The 22,215-nt window shown below is 44.3% G+C and overlaps 1 protein-coding gene across 5 annotated transcripts in view; it reads left to right on the top strand.

Annotated features, from left to right (window-relative positions):
- RAP1A (RAP1A, member of RAS oncogene family) overlaps positions 1–5,818 on the top strand; it is a 72,093-nt gene extending 66,275 nt beyond the window's left edge. For all 5 annotated transcript variants that reach the window (XM_065591464.1, XM_065591461.1, XM_065591463.1 and 2 more), the window contains 2 exons: positions 2,941–3,056; positions 5,095–5,818. In XM_065591464.1, coding sequence (XP_065447536.1) covers positions 2,941–3,027 — 87 coding nt within the window. In that variant the 3' untranslated portion in view covers positions 3,028–3,056; positions 5,095–5,818. The remainder of the gene's footprint in view (positions 1–2,940; positions 3,057–5,094) is intronic.
- The last annotated feature ends 16,397 nt before the right edge of the window (positions 5,819–22,215 follow it).

Raw genomic sequence — 22,215 nt, 5'->3', positions numbered from 1 at the left:
AGCATTTCCTGGCTGACAGAACCCAGGTTTGCAGCCATGGAGGGTGAAGTGCCCTCAAGGTGGGCCCATATGGGGGGTTACAGATGAGGAAAAGTGGGAGACCCTGGGATTGGCAGCTCACAGCACCGAAGGTGACAAGTCAGAAGGAGAAGGGCACTCCATGCTGCACTAAGTGGCAGTCGGAGTCAGCCCCAGATGGAGGGTAGTGTTAACTCAACCCCGAGTGAAAATAAAAATTGTAGTAAAACGTGGACCCCAGTGCAGTGTAAATGATACCATGAACCCAGTGCATCAGTTGCAGGATACTTCACAGTGGGCTACACAGAACAGTCAGAAAATCATCATTTTGGGCGGAAAATACGTAAGATTTCCACACTCCACATAGTGGTGACTGAGGACTCTTAACATATACCAGGGAACCGTGCAGGAGGGAGAGGGTTTCACTTGTATGCAATGAATATGTTTAACTCATGAGTGACTGCATCAAACGCAGCCACAAGACAGTTACATAAAATCATCCCCAATGAGTGAACCCAGATATTCCCATTCCCTCTCTGTATATTCACTCCACTAGCATGTCATAGAGAAGATGATTACCATGGATATTAATCTCTGCATTGCACTCTGTTTAATGGGGCTTTATAGTTTTTTCAACAGATTTGTAGGCTGAATCTTTATATAGTCCAGGCAAGTATCTGAACCACTAGTTACCCAAGATTGCTTCTTTACATGTGCATTTATACAGGGACCATTGCCGTGGGAGCTAAGATTTCTTTGACTCACCAGTGGCAGCTTAATCAGTTTTGTGAAATCTGTCTTTGTACCAGATATTCCAGTTTCCAGGGCACCTATCCCCATAGGGACACATTGCCACAAGACTCTCATATTTTGTGAATTGGAGACAATACCAAAAATGTGTCTTTCATAATCTGATTGTGACACACACAAAAGCTGGGAAAAGCAAAGGGAAGGAACACTCCATTTCTAAAGCGAACTATTCTGCTACGTGTTTGTTTAGGCTGGAGTTGTTGAATGGCAGAAGTGTTGCCCTTAATCTTGATTTTTTTTCTGGCTAATATTGGATTTGGTGCTCTTTAAATTTTATTAAAATATAGCTGTGAGGGGGATTAAATTCCTTTGGCCGTTATCTGAAAATGGAATGTTAAACCTTTCACGGACACAGAAAACTTCTGAGCATTTTCTTTGAAAAGATGATGCTGAACATACTCCGTAGCAGCTCTTCAAAGTTTATCTTTCTGGTGGCTTATATATCTCTTACGTTTAGCTGACTCTCTTTTTGAAGGAATGTCATTCCTGTGCTGCGATCTTCTATGCAGACATTTAGCAATAATAATCTCTCACATCCACTAAAAACACCCTAACCGTGTGAGCCTAGATGTTCCAATGTGACTTGTGATTGTTCGGTACCTCCATTTTTGCCTACCGAGATTTACTAGGAGGCTTCTTTCTCAGAGTGGGGGTGCTCAGCACTTTCAGAAATTGAGGCTTTTTTAAGATGTTTCAATTGGGCACCAAAAATATTTGCCCTGGCTTAGAAAGACTTTACTGGAAGCTACTTGTCACTAGCAGGGGAAAGGCCGGTTACTGACCTGTTTCTTCCCTACAGAAACATTTTTCCTCGTATCTCTTTAACATCCAAAGCACGTTTAGCTGTTAGGAACAATCTGGTTTGACCTTAATGGAGTACGAGCTGCTGGTTTTGCCTGAAGCTGACAATATAAAACGGTGTAAGACTAAACCCAGCTCGTACTGAGGAGGGAGTGTGAGAAACTTAAATACTGTTAACATATTTTATTTTTAAAGCTTGACCATGATGCTGGCTTTATTGTTTAATTTAAAACCAGTCGACTATGTTTCAGTGCTTTAAAGGAGACAATATCAGGAAAATATTACATTCCCAGATGTTGCAGTTCATATATACAGCTTTTTTTTTCTTCTTGTCTTTAAAGCTCCTTGGAATCAGCAGGCATTTGTGAGCCATCAGCCACATCGGGAAGGGAAAAAATAAACAAGGAGTCGGGTGGGGGTTTCCGAGAGGATAAAGAATTCTCTTTGATACTGGGAGGTAGCTCCAAACATCTCTGCAAAGCCAGTTTTGCCACGAATAAGCTGCGAAGTATCATTGTCGGCAGAGCAAACCGTAGCAAAGAGTTCACAAGAAAAGCATTTATGCAGCAGTAAGGAGACACGGAGACTGGTGCCTTATGGATAAGTTTCAGTGCAGGGTAGCTATCTGTTGCTCTTTCGTGCTAATTTTATTAGCCAAGACTGGGGTTCCCCACGATTTTGGGAAAGAGAAGAGGGATGAGGTAAATCACCAGATAGCCTCAACATGTACTGCAAAAGCAGAACTTGAAAAATGCAGATCTCCCACAGAGCAGATGGAAGGAAGGTTTTAAGAGACGAGCCAGGAACTTGAGGGCCAGGTGCTCCAATATGGTGAAGCTACTTGTGGCATTGGTGTAATGTTGCCCTGAAGCCATATTAATCAGCCCAGGGAGGGTAGCTCCTATCTAAAGATGATCCACAGAATTGTTGGGCCTCTTTCCACTTCCTGCTCAGCTTCCAAGAGGGTTCAAGCAATGGCGCTATAGTCAGGATACCCCTGCCCCTAAATTCATCTAAATTACTGCAGCCCAGTGCTGCTCTGACATGGAGCAGGGGGACCTGCCTACACTGGGCGCAGAGGAGGCAAAGGTGAGCTTCAAGTCACCTTTGCACCCCCCGTGCTCGCCCAAGTTGACACTGAATGTACTGCTCCTTAACATTTTTAATGAAACAAAAGCTTTAATCCGTAACTTTAAGTTTGCAGCCACCAAGGAAAAGTACCAACTTGCCAAACAGCCTAGTTAGCCGCCTGTGTAATTCAAGTGTTATGTTAGTGACTCATGGTTTGCTAAACACACCTTTCTCTTTCAGATCTTTTATGACCTGGTCAGACAAATAAACAGAAAAACACCAGTGGAAAAGAAGAAGCCTAAAAAGAAGTCATGTCTGCTGCTTTAGACCCACATCACGCAGCAGCTCTGAGCCAGGTAAGAGGCAAGGAAGTAACTGCCTAAGACACAGAGCTCTCTATTTGCCCTCTTATCCCCCGCTGAAATCGAATGGCCTTCCTGTGACTTCTGGTGGTGTTGCAGCTGTTGCGCAGCCTTAGGTGATATAAGGACAATCACAAATTGAAACTCCTGCCTCCCCCATCTCAATGGCAAAGAAATGAAAAGTTGCCCACCAAAAAAATACTAAGATTGGACATGTGCTATAAATAATCTTCCTGTGTGTCTCGGCAAGATGCTTCCAAAAACGACTTCACTAGGCAGGAGAGACATCTTCAGAAAACAAGAAAATCTTACATTGTTGTTGATGCAATGCAGAGCGCCTTCTGTCTCAGGACCCCAGAAAAGCAGATGCTCTTGTGTACCATGCGAGCTATGGTAGCCCAGCCCAGCTAGAGTAAAAGAGTTAGAGACAGCATTAATTTGACATAGTCAGCTGCTGCTCTGGACTTTCAGTTCCTTAAAGTTGTCTTAAACTTTACTGACAACGTATCTTGCTTTTTTCCCCCTAATCTATCAATAGATGCATGTTTTGCAACTCTGCTAACGTTATACAGGTAGTTTATCTGGAGAAGCAGTATATTGGTTAGTCCTGCAGCAGCCATGTATTTTTGGGGAGAAACTAACTCCCAAAAGATTTCTAAGATGACTTGTTTAATTTCTGAAGATTGCATGAATCAGTGTTCCTCTGCCCAGCCATTGTGTCCTGGGTCTCTCTACTCTCTATAACTATCATGTACTTAGTTCATGAAATGTAAACATGTGTCTCCTTTAAATAGCTTTCAGATTGTCAGGGTTGGAGCAGTCACCTGACTACCTTGCTGGTTTCTAGTGGTTTGGGGCTTTATGCAATTTACCTTTATCCTTTCCTAGTGATTTGCAGGCTAGACTCTAATGCTTTACAAGGAAAGAGGGGAAAGAAATATGGTTTAAAAAAATCAATATCATGGTACAAATAATACCAGACACCTCTCCCATTTCCTGCCACCTCAGGCAATGGATTTGAATTTAGCCAGTGAATCATCAGCCAAGCAGACTCCATTCTTAACACAGCCTACCTCGTGACATTTAGAAGAGGTGCCATCTGCTGGTCTGTCAGTACTATGTCATTTGCTGCTGGTCCTTAACTGAAGCAGCTTTGCAGCTAGTATCATTTTCATTGGAACAAATGCAATGCTGTGATAGGTTACGTAGCATAGCAAATGTGTTTCACCTGCAACTTTAGGAGCAAAGTGAGTATACACACAGACTGCATGCTGCTGATACTGTAAATTACTGGTAAAAATGTAGGAATGCAGTTTTGTTGATGAATCGCTAATAGTTTTGTGTTAATAGAAATGTCTAAGTCTGAGACAGGTATTCAAAATATCAGATTCTCTATTGTGCTTGCCATTGTTTGTGAGCCTCCTCTTAATTAATGTGTTTAATCGATTTGTTACAACCCAAGCTTTGAAGAGCGGCTTTAATGAGGTCACTAACTCATTATCCATTTAAAGAAAATCATAAGGGATATATCTAGTCAGATAGTCATTTTATTAATGAAATAACACCACAGCAACTTCATTTTTTGCATTCCAGATTTCCAACATTAGTGAATGGATACAAACCAAATGAGTTGGTATACTGTAGCCTCAGATGAAATGCAGACCATGTTGCTATGACAATAGTACCCAGGTGTTCCAATCAGGAGAGGGGCTTCATGGCACTGCACTGTGGACACATACAAAATAAAAATCTTGGTCCCAGAGAGTTTACAAACAGTCTCTAAAGAATCCAATTTTTTCTCTTCCTCTACTTCTAAATACATATGGAGAAGTTACAATGGAAACAAATCACAATGCTGAAGTGAAATAACCCCTTTTTGTCAGAATGCTATCCATTGTGCTATAAGTTTGTTCTCAGCTTTTCCTTCTATGACCAATTATTAGCAATGATCTTTTGGCCTTTGTTTAAGATCTTTCCTCTCTGTGACGATTTAAGAAAGACCCTAACTTTTTTTCCCTTTTACGCATCCTAGATTGCAGGAATGAAGAACTGTTGCCCAATTGGAAAGTGCCAGCATTCCAGATGTCAAAAAATGACGAAGTAACAACATATCTGAAGAGGCTTCTCCTGTTTTTATATATTATGTGAAGAATTTAGATCTTATAATGGTTTGCACAAGGTCCCTGGAAAAAGAAATTGCTCTGTGTATATCTCTTGGAAATTAAGACAATAGTATTTCTCCTTTGCAATAGCGGTTAACAGATGTGAAAATAAATATAATTGACTCTAGTGTATAATTATACAAAAGAGCATGGATGCATTTCAAATGTTAGATATTGCTACCATAATTAAAATAATTTCATATTGACCTTTTTATCATCATTCTTCCCCATCAAGCACTAAAAATGTTCAACCATTATACTTTATATCTATAATTATATAGATATATACTATATGAATTTTCCCTTTGAACTCACTGCAGCAAGTAACTTTTTGAGTCATTGACTTCATTTTATATTTAAAAGTTATGGAATATCATTATTTTCATTCTGCCATTATATTCTAATTAAAAATGTTTGTGCATAATGCTTTGGAAAAATGGGTCTTTTATAGGAAAAAACTGGGATAACTGATTTCTATGGCTTTCAAAGCAAAAATATATAATATACTAAACCAACTCTAATATTGCTTTTGTGTTTTACTGTCACAGATTAAATTACAGCTTTTATGAATGATTAAATTTTAGTACATTTTAATTTTGTTTGTGTGTTTTTGTTAGTTTTCAGGTTTTGGTTTTCATAAAGAAATGTTTTGTGAATTCCTTCCTGTTACTGCAGTAGTTAAAGTCTTCTGTTATAATAAACCCCAAGCACACAGTGGCTATGCCAACAACCTGTCTCCACACTGGCCCCTGTTGATGTATTAAATCAGATTACACAGTAAAGACCATCAGGCTGCTTTTAAATACTTTGTATATTCATTTGGATATTTAAAGATTGTATTCTGCTGAAAATATCCCTCTGTATAATTATTTTTGTATGTAAAAAATTAGTTTAATACTGTATCAAGGTCTATGATCTTTCAGTCTGACATGATCATGTATTTCACTGAGGGAATCTTTGTTTTAATATTGTTAATCTGCAGGGCAGGAGCCCAAGAATGAAGTTATGTGCAGCGTCTCAAGTGAATCTGTGGACTGGAGAATTGATTTTGAGTAAACTGTAATTGAGTAAATGTGAAGCTACCACCAGCTATTACTCTTTTAGGCAAAACTCACAGTGAATATTAAAATCGAAGAGATTGGTGAACTTGGCCTGATGAGTACAGCGAGCTGAATGAGTTTTACTTAAAATCTCCCAGTTTCACAAAATTCAGGATATTGGGAGTGAAGAGACCTATATGTGTTTGTCAAACTCACTCTAGTTTGTGTACAAGCAAAAAAATGACAACCTTCTGTTTTTGATATTGGGCCTGATTTCCCAACTTCAGATCTACACTGCCGAAATTCCATCGACTTTGGTGACTTACTCCTGCTTTACCCCAGAGTAGGTCAGAAGAGAATAAGGTCTGTATCTCCTATCTCCGCTGTTGTGACCAGGGAGTAAATTCAAGCAATACTGTAGCCCTTTTTGTCCAAAAGAACAAGATAGGAAATCCAAAACTGCATTGTACCTAAAAGATTGTTCAGGGATCGATACGCAATTTTACTGGAAACCAGGAACTTCCTTAAACATGTTTTCAAAAAGTGTGGTGGTGGTGCAGCTGCTGAATTATGCAGAGATCCTAGTTCTAAGTGCAGCTCTGAGAAGACTGAATGAAAGAATTTGGATGAGAATGATACAGCAAATGTGTCTACACTCATCAGTTACTAGGAAAACATTTAATTGCTTAGCTGCGTTCCTTCACTGACTTGAATATGCACTTCTGTCTTTAGAAGGATCAGAAACGTGGTCCCTGGAGGTTAGTCAATATCTTTACTAAATGTAAGATTATTTTTAATAATGATTTTAGTAATAAAGTAACTGCTGATGATGGTTACAGATGTCTGTTGTATAAAAATAGAAATCTAATCTTAACTGTCTAATCAACTGAGCCACTAGGTGGTGCTGTGGTAATACAGCTATCATGGTCCCGAACATTTCATTAAAAAGGGAAATATCTTTTTTTCCTAAACAAACTAGCGCACTCTGTACGACAACCTAGCCAAAGCACCCTGCTCCATGTGAAAGGGTTGGGTGCGAGCAGCATGAGAATGGGAGCCTGCCAAGACCAATCCAGGCGCTGCAGGAAGTGGTGTTATGAACTCGGTGGTGCTTTTCCCTCTCACTTAGTGAACGTAGAACATCTTTTAGTCCACAGTTTCAAAACATTAACTAATTGGCTGAGCAAGGCAAGGTGTAACACCACGCGATGGCATTCTGTCACATGACACGTGGAACATCCCATCCAACCTTCTCATGGTGCAAATCCGAGTACCCCGAAAGCCTGATGGACAGGAAAAGCATTCGCGCGCACACACCCGGTGCTGCTTGCAGAAGAATCTCTCTACTGGCCCCTGCTGCTGTCCTCACATATCAGAGGCATCAGCTTAATTTACTGCTTGGGAATATTGTATGTAGCCTGGACTCTAACAAAAATACGGGGACAGTTTGGAGGGGGTGGGGGAGTAAAGCAGCAGGGACCAGAGGGATGCGATAGTAGGGGAACCAGGGATGTGCAGAGTGATTGGGGATGAGTTTGGGGTGGGGAGTTGGAGGGACCTGGAGTGGAAAATGGAAGACATACAGAGCTCCAGGCATGGGGGAGAATGGGTGACAGAGGAATGCAGGGAGTCCCTGTGGGTGCAATGCACTCTACAGAAGCTACAAAATGTGTGAACTGCTAGTTAAACCTCACAACTCCCCTGTGTGTAGCAGGCAATGGATGTAGAGGAAATGGATCACCTAACACTGAAATGCAGTAACTTTGGAGGTGGAGAAGTAGGACATGAAGCACAGTGAGGGATATGGACATACACCAAACCCATGACTCCAGTCTGGTGCTCAAAGGCACCTTATTGCTGGAGGTCATCTTAAAGTTAGGGTGTAAGGTGCAGGTTTTGCAAACTTTGCCACTAAGGATCCCATCCCTGGGAAGGCAAAGGCTGACTTTCACTCACAATGTTCTTTGGAAAATTAATAGCAAACTTTTAATATGATAGATGTAAAAGCGAGTTAGACTTTTAAATCTCTGGATATTTCTCATTTTACCACTGGGTGACACTGTTTGAAAACAGCTTTGCTTGATGCCTAGTATATAAGAAAAATGGTTTTTAAAAATGGGAGTTTTAATTTACTTCTCTAATTAAAAAAAAACTGTTTAAAATGTGAAATTAGTTCCTGTTTGAGATGAGTTAGAACCTGACATCTGAACACATGCTGAAGCTGAATACCCTGCAATTTTGGTCCAGATTTCATGTGCTCTCAGATCTAGTTCCTAGAAAGCAGAATCCTTTTGAAAATTCCTTGTTTATGGATGGGGCACACTCCAGAATGATGCCTTGATGCACTTGCTTACTATTCTACACAAAGATCTAGTGTTCTCATTGGATAACTACTTTTTTTTAAATATAACTAATGGACTTTAAACACAATAGCCCAAATTCTGCCTTGAGACACACTTCTGCTCTTCACTTCAGTGGGAGCTACATATTCTTATTTGCAGACAGGATGCATCCGAAGCACATAATTTAATGTTTTGTCAGTCAGTAAGAGTTTACTCAAGAATATTCTAGATAAATGTTGAAATAAAGATCTTCCCTAAGCACTGATTTAAAGTATTCCTGTTCCTAACATCCAATAACACACAATAGGATTTAGCTAGTAGAGCGGGAGCACATTTAAAATTTCAGTTGAATCACAGAGGCCCTAAAGTCATCCTGGGTGTAATACCATTGACTTCAGTAGAGTTACACTTTTCATGAACTGGTTCATGTTTTCTACCACCATCTATACAAACACTGTTCTCCAACTGAAATTAATCAGCTCACATTTATCTTTTATTCGGCTGGAGACAATGTCATCATCTAAGGATTATTACATTAGTTTGATCAGCTAATATGTATTATTGTAACTCCTGTCTTACTAAAAACAGAGCTGTATATTATTGCAGATGTTGATTTTAACCCAAATGTGCCAACAGGCTTGTGACTGAAAGAAGAAATTATTGCATGATTCTGCCTTGCAGAAAACCAAATTCTACCTGTGGCCTAACCTGCCAACTTTGAGCTGCATGGGCATTCTGGGTAAGGATATGCAAATATATACACTACACTTCCCTTGCTGCTTTTGATTTCTTATATCCAGCACTACCCTAAAACTCCATGTTTAAACTGGAGAAACATTTCTAAAGTGAGGACCAATTCTAGTTTACAGCCCACTCTACCCTAGGGAAGTCAATGGACAGGTGTTTTGCTAAGGTTAGAAGAGCATGTGCGCAGTGTGTGTGTGACAACTGTTGTACAGTGGCAGTTTTAGCACCAATTGGGGCCGTTAATTAGATTGGTTATATAAATAATCTTACAAAACATAAGGCCCTGTCTACACTAGAAAGGGTTGGTTGATGTAGATATCTCAGAAAACCCTCCTATTGAAGAGACAGCTTGTAGAAGCAGGAAAAGTGCTTTTACCAGCATAGCTATTACCAGCTCTCTGAACTGAGTAAGCTGTACTGCCAAAAGAACTTTTGTGCCAGCATAACACTATCTATGCTAGGGCTTTAACTGGTTATAACTATGTTGGTCAGGAATGGGGGGGAAGGGTAATACCCCTCCCTGACAGCTTTGCCATCAAAACTTTTAAGTGTAGACCAGGCCGAAATGTGTCCATGATATAGTTTTGTTACCTAAAAAAACCTCACTGGTGAAGTCTGCAACACAAACCCTGCCCCACAGAAATGCAGAACCTGACATTGACTTTCTGTGGCTGAGGCCTAGTTTACACTGGAAAGTTTTACCAGCATAGTTATGTTTGTTACGAGTGTGAAAAAAAGTCATACCCTTGACCCACACAGCTCTGCCGGCGAAAGCACTAGTGTCTCGACCCAGTTGTACCAGCGGGAAAGTCCTTTTTGATAGTAGTTGGGCTACACTGAAAAGTGACATTAGCATGGGCGCGTGTCACCGGGGTAAGCTGTCCTAACCCCCAGTGTAGGTAGCAGCAGATCAGTGGATTCCATATACAGCGATGGGAGAACCCCTCCCATCACTGCACTAGGTGCAGGGATAGCTCAGTGGTTTGAGCATTGGCCTGCTAAACCCAGGGGTGTGAGTTCAATCCTTGAGGGGGCCATTTGGGGATTGGTCCTGCTGTGAGCAGGGGGTTGGATTAGATGACCTCCTGAGGTCCCTTCCAACCCTGATATTCTATGATTCTACATTGAAGTGCGGCAGCTGTGCTGCTGTAGCATTTAAGTACACACGTAGCCTTATTTCACTCAGGGAACTGGTTTAAGCTACTCTTTTGCCAGTATAAATTGTCTCTCCACTAAGGGGAGGGTGGTTGGTGTAGCTCTACCACTCTATCTATAGTGGCAAACCCTTTGTCGTGTAGACAAGGCCTGAGACTAAGTGAAATGCAAAGAAGTTATCAGTGTATATAGAGAGCAAGCTGGGTTTTAAAAATTGTTTCGATTTTAACCATCTTAGGTACTTCTGAGATTCCCACAGAAGGCGTCTGGAGAAAATTATTTTTTAAGATACCAACATCCTGTTAATTTTCTCTGTTTAACTATTTATGCTGCACAAGAATCCCTAGTTATCACAGAGAAATTATGCAGAAGGGCAGAGGAAAGTGCCAACAGCCAGGAAGCTCCATTAAAAAGCTGTGAAAGGCAACCTTCTATTGTTCTGGATGGTTTCTACAGACCCCAGCCTCATACGCCTTCACGAGCCAGCTGGGTTTATTAAGACTCAAGCTATTTCTCGTGAGCAATAAAATCCTTATAGTTTAAATAACACATGGAATCATGTCCCTATTGCTGTGTTTTATAGCACGCTCCAATTCAGTGAGCCCATAATATTTAATTTTTACAAGGCTACTGCTGAATGCTTCATTTAAATCCCTTTGGTTGGGTGTGCGCCAGTTTTCCCACTGGGATCGTAATTCAAGTCCCCGTTGCAAGGGCAGACAAGGGCAGACAGCTTCCCTGTTGCCCCCTGTCAACTGAAGCATTGTTATGCTAATTTCAGCCAAAGCTAAATGGTTTTAAGTGACTATTTTATTCTGTGATTGAGCTATTAATGGGTGCTCCCTACGACTGAAATCCTGAAACGCAGATTTAATGAGAAGGCAGGCACTGGGGATATTTACACGGGTATGAATAGAACAAGCCAGTTGCTGTGACTAGACAGCCCTGCCTTTAGTATGGAGGGGAGGGGTCTGTCTAATTATTCACCAAAGAAACATTTAGGTGGGAAGATTTGTGGCAACAGAATTTCGAATGAGAGAAGGTAGTGAAGAGAGTGATTGGTCAGGTACCATCTAGTCCATATTTGACCAATGCTAAAGAAAGTACTTTTTCCCAAACTGCACAATTAGCCTGTGGAACTCATTGCCACAGGATATACTTGAGGGTTCGTACAAGGATTGGGCATTTATAACTTTATATTCATATCCATAATATTAATATAACAGGTTTCAGAGTAGTAGCCGTGTTAGTCTGTATCCGCAAAAAGAACAGGAGTACTTGTGTCACCTTAGAGACTAACAAATTTATTTGAGCATAAACTTGCGTGGGCTACAGCCCACTTCTTTGGATGCATAGAATGGAACATATATTGTGTATATACATCTCCTTAATATATGTTCCATTCTATGCATCCGAAGAAGTGGGCAGTAGCCCATGCAAGCTTATGCTCTAATAAATTTGTTAGTCTCTAAGGTGCCACAAGTACTCCTGTTCTTTTATTAATATAACAGTTTTGGAAGCAATATAAACCCTCTGGGTTTCAGGGCATAAACCAACCTCTAGCATTTGGGAGTCAGGAGGAAATGTCCCGTGAGGGCATCTTATCCTACATCTACCTGTTATAGGGTTTATTTTCTCCTTCCTCTAAAGTATTTGCTGCTGGCCACTAGCAGAGACAGGACACTGGCTTAGATGGATTGTGAGCAGCCTGGCAATTCCTATGAAAGTTTGTTCCATATAATCAGAGCCAGTCAAAAAATGGCAAGTATGTTTTGTGAACTTTTTTTTTTTTAAGTTAACATTTTGAAGAAAAAAAATCTGAAATGTGGAGAAAAAAATCAGTTTTGGGCTTTCCCGTTTTTGTTTTTTCCTTTTCTGCCCCGCCCCCATTTTGCTGCTGAAAAGGGAGAAGAAAAGGGGAAACTAATCCCAATCCTTTCCTGAACCCTAGGGTTGCGTTTGGTGTTTTGTTTTATATGTGTGACCGATTCTACTTCCAGTCGTCTTACTCACTACTCATTTGAATCTCTGTTCTTTGTTAACAAACTTAGTTTTATTATAAATTCCCCTCTGTGCTGTGGTATTAAGCAAAGTATGACGACTCAGGCCATGGCTACGCTCGGAACTTTAAACCGCTCCCGCGGCAGCGCTTTGAAGTGCGAGTGTGGTCGCGCGCCAGTGCTGGGAGAGAGCTCTCCCAGCGCTGCAGGTACTCCACCTCCATGAGCGCTGGGGCACTGTTTACACTGGCGCTTTACAGCGCTGTAATTTGCTGCGCTCTGGGGGGTGTTTTTTCACACCCCTGAGCGAGAAAGTTGCAGCGCTGTAAAGCGCCAGTGTAGCCATAGCTTCAGTTGAATTAAACAAATTGGTGCGTACTCTGTTCCCTTGGGCTCAGCAAACCTGGGAATCACTGAGCATGTCCAGTGATGGGCTGGAGATGACAGGGGGATGCTTCCAGGGAAGTGCCAAGTGTTAAGGCGAAGTAAAGGCTGGCAGCGCATTGAGGAGGGGGCTTGAGTGGCTGAAGGGCTGGCAGCACCAGGGAGCTGACACCCAGCTCCCCCAGGAACGATTCCCTCATGGTAGAGGCAAGGGAGTAACAAGGTGACGCTCAGTCCTAGGCACCCCGAGAACCATCACATCTTGGGTCTAAGTGGCTGTGTTGGTATCCAATGGCCTTCACCTCCCATGAGCCTGGCAGCTGAAGGAAGGAGGAGAGGTCCAGCCAGGGCTAATGTGCTATTGTTCGCAGGGCTATGCAGTGCCACTCTACAAGGTTATGTGCCTACAGGCTGTGTGGTCTGGCAGGTAGGATACCAAAGTGAGAGTCAGGAGAGCTGGCCCTGCCACTGACTTGCTGGGTGACTTTGGATTACTTTGCTCGGTGCCTGTTTTCCCCTTTGTCTGTGTACAGCCACAGGCTGGGTAGGGTGGGTAGAGAGAGAGAGAGAGAGAGAGAGAGTGTGTGTGTGTGCGCGCAAAGCCCCACCCAGCAGAGCTCTGCTTTTAGCTGGCGCTACTGTAATGCACACAATAGTGACCCCGGCCCCGCAACCATCTGGTTGGAGTAATAGCCAACAGCTTGGCACCTGCGACGCCTTCCTCAAAAGCCATTGAACCCCTTCGGGGCAAACATAGTGCAAGCGCTCCTGTCCTTGGCACAGCCTGGGATCCCTCCCTCCTGGCTTTAACCCTGTGCCGTGGCCAAGGTTGCTCTGCTGTTCCAGTTCACAGCGCAGTCTGGTAACCCAGCCAGCTGAGCCCTGGGAATCTGTCAGTCTGTGGCGGGGCACAGCCTTGTTTACCTAGACTAACACCGAGCTCACCGCAGGGAGCCCGTACATAAGGCAAGCAGGCTGTGAAAATGACTGTGTGTTATGTTTCATTAAACTCCTGCCGCTCACCAAAGCCAGGCTCCAGGCTGGAGGTGAGATGTTTGTAGGACACACGAGGCAGCTGTTTTTAGCCACTGTGGAAGGAGGGTTCACTGGTATCCCACATGCAGCCTGGCAGCATCACATCTTGCACAGTACAGGGCCCTGCCTTCGTGTTCAGCTCATCATCCACTGGTAGCGATGGGATGGGGAGAGATGCGGTCAGACGCCATCTGTCTGAGCTGGAATCCCTCGTGCATTTGCAGTCGGTTGTCTCCTCTCATTGCGCTGGGCTGTACATACTGTTTTGTTGTTGTAGGGCTGTGCAGGAGTGCTGAGAGAAGTCTACAGCCGCCCAGGGCAGGGTGCAGAGCACGCCCGTCTCCAGGACTGTCAGTCTAACAGCTTCACCCCACCACATCATCTCGTGGGGATTGACATGTGCCCAGAAGGGTGCTGCAGCAGGTGCTGAGCACCCTGGGAATGCCACACTGGTTTGGATGGCACCATGTTAGCCACGGCCCATTTTAAACATCATCATCACAGCGTGCAGGGGAGGGGGGTGTCTGTGTGTGGGTTGCCGAACGAAGAACTTAGGAGGCTCGCGCAGACTCTGGGAGCAAAAGGGCGCATGCTCTTCAGGAGAACTGCTAAGTGCTCTTTTTGCTCAGTGGAGCATCCCCTGGAGTTCATCCTGAAGGCTATTAATGTAGCTTGTACGTAGCTTCCCCTTTCATAGTGCTTCCCTACAATGCAGTGTCTTATGCAATGGCTCCTTAATGGGCTAGGTGAATTTAAAAAAAAAAAAAACTAGGCTGGGGAATGAGTGTGGAAATGGCTTTATCTTTTTATCCTCTATTTATCCCCTGCTGGGAGCCTCAGGGGCTGGCTCCTAATAGCTTCCACAGCTGCATTATTCATAGAAAAAGCCTTGAACAGACAAACATGACAGGAACTCTGGATTTCACCCTTTTATGTATCTATGGGCATGTGTAGGGTGCATGATTGCTAATAATGTCACAGAGCTACTGAGGGCAGAATTGCAAGTGCTCCCACTAGCATCCTCTACGAAGTGTAAGAGCCACTTGGGACAGATTGCGCAGAACTAATCCCAGCTCTATGGGACTCATCCCTACGTCAGCCAATATTCTGTCTAGCGCTGCTGCTCATGTCTGTCTTCTCTGAACTAAATGCTTGATCCACTTTAGGTTGCGCAGAAGTATTAAGTGTAGCAGAGTAACACGGGGATGGCCAGGTGGCTGGATCAGACGAGGGACCCATATATCCCAGTATCCTACCTCTGCCAGAGGCCTGTACCAAATGCTTCAGAGAAAGGTGCAAGGAACCTTGTAGTGGGCAATTAGGGGATAAAGACAAATACTGTATAATAATACAATGTTATCTTTCGTCTATATCCCAAGTACTTTGCAGGGTGAAATCATTCACAGAGAGAGAGAAAAGATGTTGTCAGCTGAGATTTGACAGGAGGCGGAGAAGCAATTAGGCAAAGAGAGAGGTACAAGGAAACTGTCACTTAGAGTAGAAGCTGCAGAGGATAAGAACGGCCATATTAAGAAGAACAGGAGGACTTGTGGCACCTTAGAGACTAACAAATTTATTAGAGCATAAGCTTTCGTGGACTACAGCCCACTTCTTCGGATGCATATAGAATGGAACATATATTGAGGAGATATATATACACACAGACAGAGAGCATAAACAGGTGGGAGTTGTCTTACCACCTCTGAGAGGCCAATTAATTAAGAGAAAACAAACTTTTGAAGTGATAATCAAGCTAGCTCAGTACAGACAGTTAGATAACAAGTGTGAGAATACTTACAAGGGGAGATAGATTCAATGTTTGTAATGGCTCAGCCATTCCCAGTCTTTATTCAAACCGGAGTTGATTGTGTCTAGTTTGCATATCAATTCTAGCTCAGCAGTTTCTCGTTGGAGTCTGTTTTTGAAGTTTTTCTGTTGTAATATAGCCACCCGCAGGTCTGTCACTGAATGACCAGACAGGTTAAAGTGTTCTCCCACTGGTTTTTGAGTATTTTGATTCCTGATGTCAGATTTGTGTCCATTAATTCTTTTGCGTAGAGACTGTCCGGTTTGGCCAATGTACATGGCAGAGGGGCATTGCTGGCACATGATGGCATATATCACATTGGTAGATGTGCAGGTGAACGAGCCCCTGGTGGTATGGCTGATGTGATTAGGTCCTATGATGATGTCACTGGAATAGATATGTGGACAGAGTTGGCATCGGGGTTTGTTACAAGGATAGGTTCCTGGGTTAGTGGTTTTGTTCAGTGATGTGTGGTTGCTGGTGAGTATTTGCTTTAGGTTCGGGGGTTGTCTGTAAGCGAGGACAGGTCTGTGTGTCAGATCAATGGTCCACCCACCCCAATATCTTGTCTTCAGATGGTGGCCGGTGCCAGAGGCTTCAGAGGGCATGAATAGAACAGAGCAATTTCAAGTGATCCATCCCCTGTCTCATCCGGTCTCCGCTTCTGGCACTCGGAGGTTTAATGACATCCAGAGGGTAGGGTTGAATCCCTAACTATCTTGGCTAATAGCCATTGATGGACCTGTTCTCCATGAACTTATCTAATTCTTTTTTGAACCCAGTTATACTTTTCACCTTCATAAGATCCCTTGGCAATGAGTTCCACAGGTTGACTGTACAGTTTTTTCTTTGAATTAAAATTCTGTCCTTATTTGCTTTCTCCACCCCATTCATGATTGTATAGCTCCCTTTCAAATACCCCTTTAGTCATCTCTTTTCTAAGCAAAACAGTTCCAGTCTTTTTAATCTTGCCTCAGCTGAAAGATGTTTCGTACCCCTAATCATTTTTGTTGCCCTCTCTGTACCTTTCCAGTTCTAATATAACTTTCTGAGGTGGAGCAACCAGAACTGTACGCAGTATTCAAGGCATGGGCATTCCCTGGATTTATATAGTGGCATTATGATACTTTCTGTCTTATTATCTACCCCTTTCCTAATGTCTCTAGCAGGATTCTGGATCGAGATAGAGAAGGAGCCTTAATTTCCATTGCTTTGCAACATGTATTGTTGCAAAATGCTACCTCATTGGCATAGTAGTGATTTACTTCCGCTCTGCATGGGTGCCAGGGACTAGTCAAGGGCTAGGTTCTCTATTGCCCTGCACCAACGGATAAGTGCGAGCAAATCCCTGGAATGCTTTAAAAAGAAGGGGAGGGTTTGGCCCTGAATTCTGAGCTAAATAGGGCAATGACTGCACTGAGCAAGTTTTATGGCCCCTGCATAAGGTGGCTGAAACATTATTTTTGCAGCTTCAACTTCAGATAACAGTTGCCACCATGACACAAAAGTGAGCCAGGGATGTAACGTGCACCCTGCATTATCTCTAGTTGCTTAAGTATCTCAAACATATAGGCTAAAATATGACTAACCAGACTAAATTGGCTTTGACCTGAAATGCATCTTTTATTGAGACAAATGAAGGTCTTCCCTTGTTGACATCTCTGTAGGACAAAGAAGGAGAACCTGGACGGGTGGAAGAGCAAGTCAGTGGGATCAAAAACTAGCTAATTGTGTCTCTCTTTCTCATCGCTCTACAGTGTGAGCTAAATGCCAAACCCCATTTCTTTTCTGTGGGGTTCTGGGGTGGGGCTGGATGATGCTGTGGTTTGGAGTGAGGTTGGTCCTACCTTAGAGATTTTAGCTGCAGAAATATTTCGTGGGGCCCTTTTGACTGGCCTGCAAGGATAACGCAGGAAGAGCAGGTATTACCTAGGGCTCAGTGGAAAGAGTGAGAAAGATTTGTGCTGCTTCTGAATGTGTGTGAACATCTGTCTATAGCTGAGGAAACGGTGAAAACTTTCCAAGTCAGCCCCTGATCATATCTAACCCCTTCCCCAGCACAGCAGTGTGTGCACTCAGCATCCCTCTGGGACCCGCTGAACAGGGCGTGTGTGCTCCTGATATTAATGTTTGCCACACAACTCAACCCTTTGCTCATATGGACTGTTTGAGCCCTCGCTATCTTATTTCCACACTAATGACCTAAAAGGAATGTTATTTTCACCCCTCTAGGCCACCTAGCAGGTCTCGTTGTTGTTATGCTGCAAAGCTATAGATTTCCTTGTATGAATTGACATTAACATGCAATTCAGAAGTGTTTTGATGCAGCTATGCAGCCTGGCAAATCAACATGCCCCAGTGAGCCAAAGCCTGCTCACTGCTCAACAGAACTACTACTCTGCATAGGATCCGGTCACGCATACATGGTTCTGGAACCTAGCTAGAGACCCGGGTGACCTCAAAGGAGTTCTCCTGGCACGGGGAGGGAAAGTTCTGTATGGATATTGCAAGGCACACGCACAGCTAAATAAGATACCAGGATGTGTCCCATGTGCAGCTTTCTGTCTCCTCCGCTCCCTGGGGAGCATGTTTCCAGCCAAAGTGTAATGCGAGAGAAGAGGACAAAATTGCTAAATGTCCCAGAGCCCTATAGGAGCTGGGATTCAACACTGGTGTCTTTGCCATTGGTTACAAAAATAAAATCAAAGTGATTTGGGGATAATCTTACAGGATCTTGTTCGTAATCAATATAATAAGCCTGACCTAAGCAAGCACGTATGTAAGGACTCTGCTTCCACATAGCAGGCTACGCATGATGTGTCACGGAAGGGAAAGCACATCCCTAGGTCAACAACAGCAAAGGAACACCCAGTCTTGATTGCTGGATACAGTTTGCTTTGATTGGATCCCAGTTGTGGTGAATAAGACACTCGCTTCATGAAGGAGTAATTGGAGGGAGGGGAAGCAGCTTTCAGATGCTGCTGGAAAGAGATGGCTTATTTTCCACTGCTTTATACATGGCATTGTCATTTACAGCCGAGCAAAGGAGTGGCACGTCCTACCACATCAGAATGCTCAAAAGTTTGTCCTTTCCACCAACAGAATCGGGTCCAATAAAAAATGTGATCTCACCTGCCTTATCTCTCTCACATCAGCGTGGTGGCGTTTCACACCTACTCTGCATTCATTTTGTATAGATTAAAATAATGACAAAAGGAAGCAGACATTCATGTCCCCCATCCTGCCTTTTAGAGTGTTGCCAGTCAGTGGGGGGTTGAGCGTGCAATGGGTCCAGCATGGTGTTTCACTGACAGCTGGCTAGAGAAGGTCGGGGGTGTAGCTCTCTGGCAATTTAGCTCCAGTGCCTGTATCCCAGTTCTGGTGCAATTGCCTGAGTGGTATTTTCTCAGGTGTCTTTTCTTAAGTCATTCCGAGGCCATTCATAGCTATTCCTCCAAAACCCACCAAAGGCTAGCCTGCCTCCTAACACAGCTCCCGAGCTCCATACAGGCCTGCTTCTGAAGGGGCCTGAGAGTCTGTTGCTAGAGAAGATGGTGCACAGAGAGAGGCAAACTGAACTGATCGTGCCTGGTAAGAAAAACTCATAACCACTCTGCTGAGTTCAGTGCCCATTGCTTCCCTGCACAGTTAGTCTGAATTATTTATCAGTAAAGAAATTCTGTGGTCAAAATGTTTAATGGGCAGTGTGTGCTAGGTTGGCTTGATGAACCAGTCACCTGGAAAGCCAGTTCCCCTTTCTGGGAGGGAATTAGCGTCACTGGCGGGGCTGTATCCTGGGTGAGCTGGGAGCTCATTTAATCAAAGCCCTGAGATTTGCTATTGAGCAATGAACCTACAGTCTTTGTGGATAGTGCCTGTCCTGTATGAGTGTTCATACATCACTTGCTAAATAACCAGCACCCTGTTCCTACAGACACAAGGCTCAGGGGAAAGGCTGGGATGGAACAAAGCCAGTTCGTCCCCCTCAGAAAGGCCCGTACTGTCCCCACAGCTTCCCCTGTTTACATTCCCTCCCAGGGAGGTCTGAAAATAGGCTGATTTCTTCCTCTGACCCCCTGCCTGCCTCAAGCCTCAGAGGTGCACTGGGGCATGGAGTGGGCTTTGTTGCTGACTAGGGCACTTAGCTGCGAGGGGCGCGCCAGGCTGACCTTGCTGAGAAGAAGAGCAAATTCATTGCGGCTCCAAAAATACAAACAAACGTCAGAACTGACAAGAGCAAGCCAATGACCCAGGCTGGCCTGCAGATTGCACTGTCTGTATTATGTAACCAAACGAGGGAGGGAGCAGGGCCGATGAGAGTGGGGGGGAAGCCAGTACAAATTACCTGGGCCTGGCGATCCAGAAGGGGGCCCGGCGCCTGGCTTCCCCCCCCCCCCCATCAGCCTTGTTTAGCCGGTCTGCCCTTGCTGGGGGGCCCGAACCCGCTCTCGGTGGCCCTGGGAGGGAGGGAGGGGGCCCGACACAGCTCATGTTCCCAGTCGGGGGGCCTGCATGGCACTAGCAGGGGAAGCGATTCCTCTGGTAAAAAGCTCAGGACTCCTCTGGGAGAAGGCTCGATGGAGAAGTACGGTGCTGGCCTAGTCACTTGCTGGTGGCAGTTCTGGTGCCCCATTATCCTAGGCATGAATTTAGCCCCTTCTTACTTGATACCCTAAATGAGAAACCAAGTTCAAAGCAATGTAGAATCTAGGATGACCAGACAGCAAAATCGGCACAGAGGGTGGGGAGTAATAGGAACCTATACAAGAAAAAGATCCAAAAATCGGGACTGTCCCTATTAAATCAGGACATCTGGTCACCATAGTAGAATCCCTTGTTACATTTGCATCCCAGGAGTAGCTGGAGGCCCCAGCTGTGAGCAATGTCTCATCATTGTGCTAAGTGGTATACAGAGCTCTAAGGAGAGATTGTCCCTCCATCAAAATAGACACGACTGGGAGAGAGTGCAGAGGTGAAGTGACTTGTCTAAGACTGCCCAGCAGCGTCCTGTCCAGAACCACGCTGCCCTCTCTAGCGGATCCTGCATGAGTGCCGCTTCCCCAGAAAGCTGCTACCATTTTTATACCATGAAACAAGTTTGATTCTCTTTAATGGCAAACTTGTTGCCTCTACGTTCCCATTCCACCAGCTGCAAATGCGTGGTGGGAAGCTTGGATTTAAGATATTCACAGCAGCTTCTTTAAACTGTTCCAGCGACCCTGGCCAAAAGTCATTTCTCTTGACCTCGCATGAGTGACGCTGCAGCTAATAATGACCTCATTGTCCTAATGGCGGAAAGGAAAGGAAATTGGGGAGCAGCCGCTCCCCAGTCCCCCTGGCTCTGGCTGGGGTCCAGCCATTGTGTGCCCCACAAGGGAGGCTCTCAGAGAGGCAGCAGTGTGGCCGGCCGTAAGGAGAGCCCAGCTGACAGCTGCTTTCCATTGCAACAGCTGAAGTTTGAGTCACAAAGGGTAACGTAACCGGCTGATAGTGCTGCACTGTAACCCACTACGCACGTAGCCAGCATTACAGAGCTGAGCATTATGGCCGTGCTATGAGCCAGCCCCTCCAGTGCTCCAGCTAACGGCCTGTGTTCTCGTGCTGGGCATTTTCTTAGTTCATTTGCAGAAGAAGTGGGATGGGACAATGAGGAGATCTTGAGCTCTCAGAGAGGTCCTTTCTTGGGAGAGAACCACACATGGCCTCCTGCACTCATGTCGCTGTATCTTAAGGGCACAACGGCGGAGTTAGGATTTTAAAGGAGCTGCTTTGCCCACCAGGAGTTTAGTGGAGGCTGTCTGCCTGAAACCTCCCCCCACCCTAGCACATGACTGTCACCTTTTTTCATTTTTTGTACCACTGTCTCAAAAACAAAGCTCTCCCCCCTTTGTTGTCTGATGAGACCTGAAGGAAAGGGGTCTGCTGAAGTGCAGGAATTAAACACAGCATCTCACCTGGCTAAAATAATCTGCAATATACGTTTGTATTTGCTGGTTACAATCTTTGGTGCCTGCTGGTTGCGGCCTTCAATGGGTTTCCCTTTCCTCCTGTGCTGCCACTTGCTGTGGCTTCTGGAGGATAGAATGTATGGGGTCCTGCCTCTGTCCATTTGAGCTAGGTATTTTGAATGAGCCGTAAGCTTCTCATATGGTAGGATCAATCTGCAATGAATAGTAAGGAGATTCTCTACTGAGGCTGCTGGATGCGGACAAACCTCAGGTTCTGGCCCTGTAACAACCTAGTCTGCTTTTTTGTCTCCACCCAGGGCCTCCTTTAAATTCTGACCTGATTCACCAGGCCTGACATGAATGGCTGATCACAGTGCAGCATCTCTTCCTGCGGTACCTGGGCACCAAGATACCTCCACCTCCCTCATCTCTCCTCTCAGAGGTAACACAGTCAGTGCTCCGGATGGTGAGTGTAATGGGCACCTTCCCTCCAGGGTCGGCTTTAGGAAGTGCGGGGTCTGATTCGAATAGTT

Source organism: Chrysemys picta, chromosome 4, assembly GCF_011386835.1.
Source record: "Chrysemys picta bellii isolate R12L10 chromosome 4, ASM1138683v2, whole genome shotgun sequence".
Taxonomy (NCBI): domain Eukaryota; kingdom Metazoa; phylum Chordata; order Testudines; family Emydidae; genus Chrysemys; species Chrysemys picta.
The sequence above is the reverse complement of the archived record's forward strand: the minus strand, read 5'-3'. Positions and strand labels throughout refer to the sequence as shown.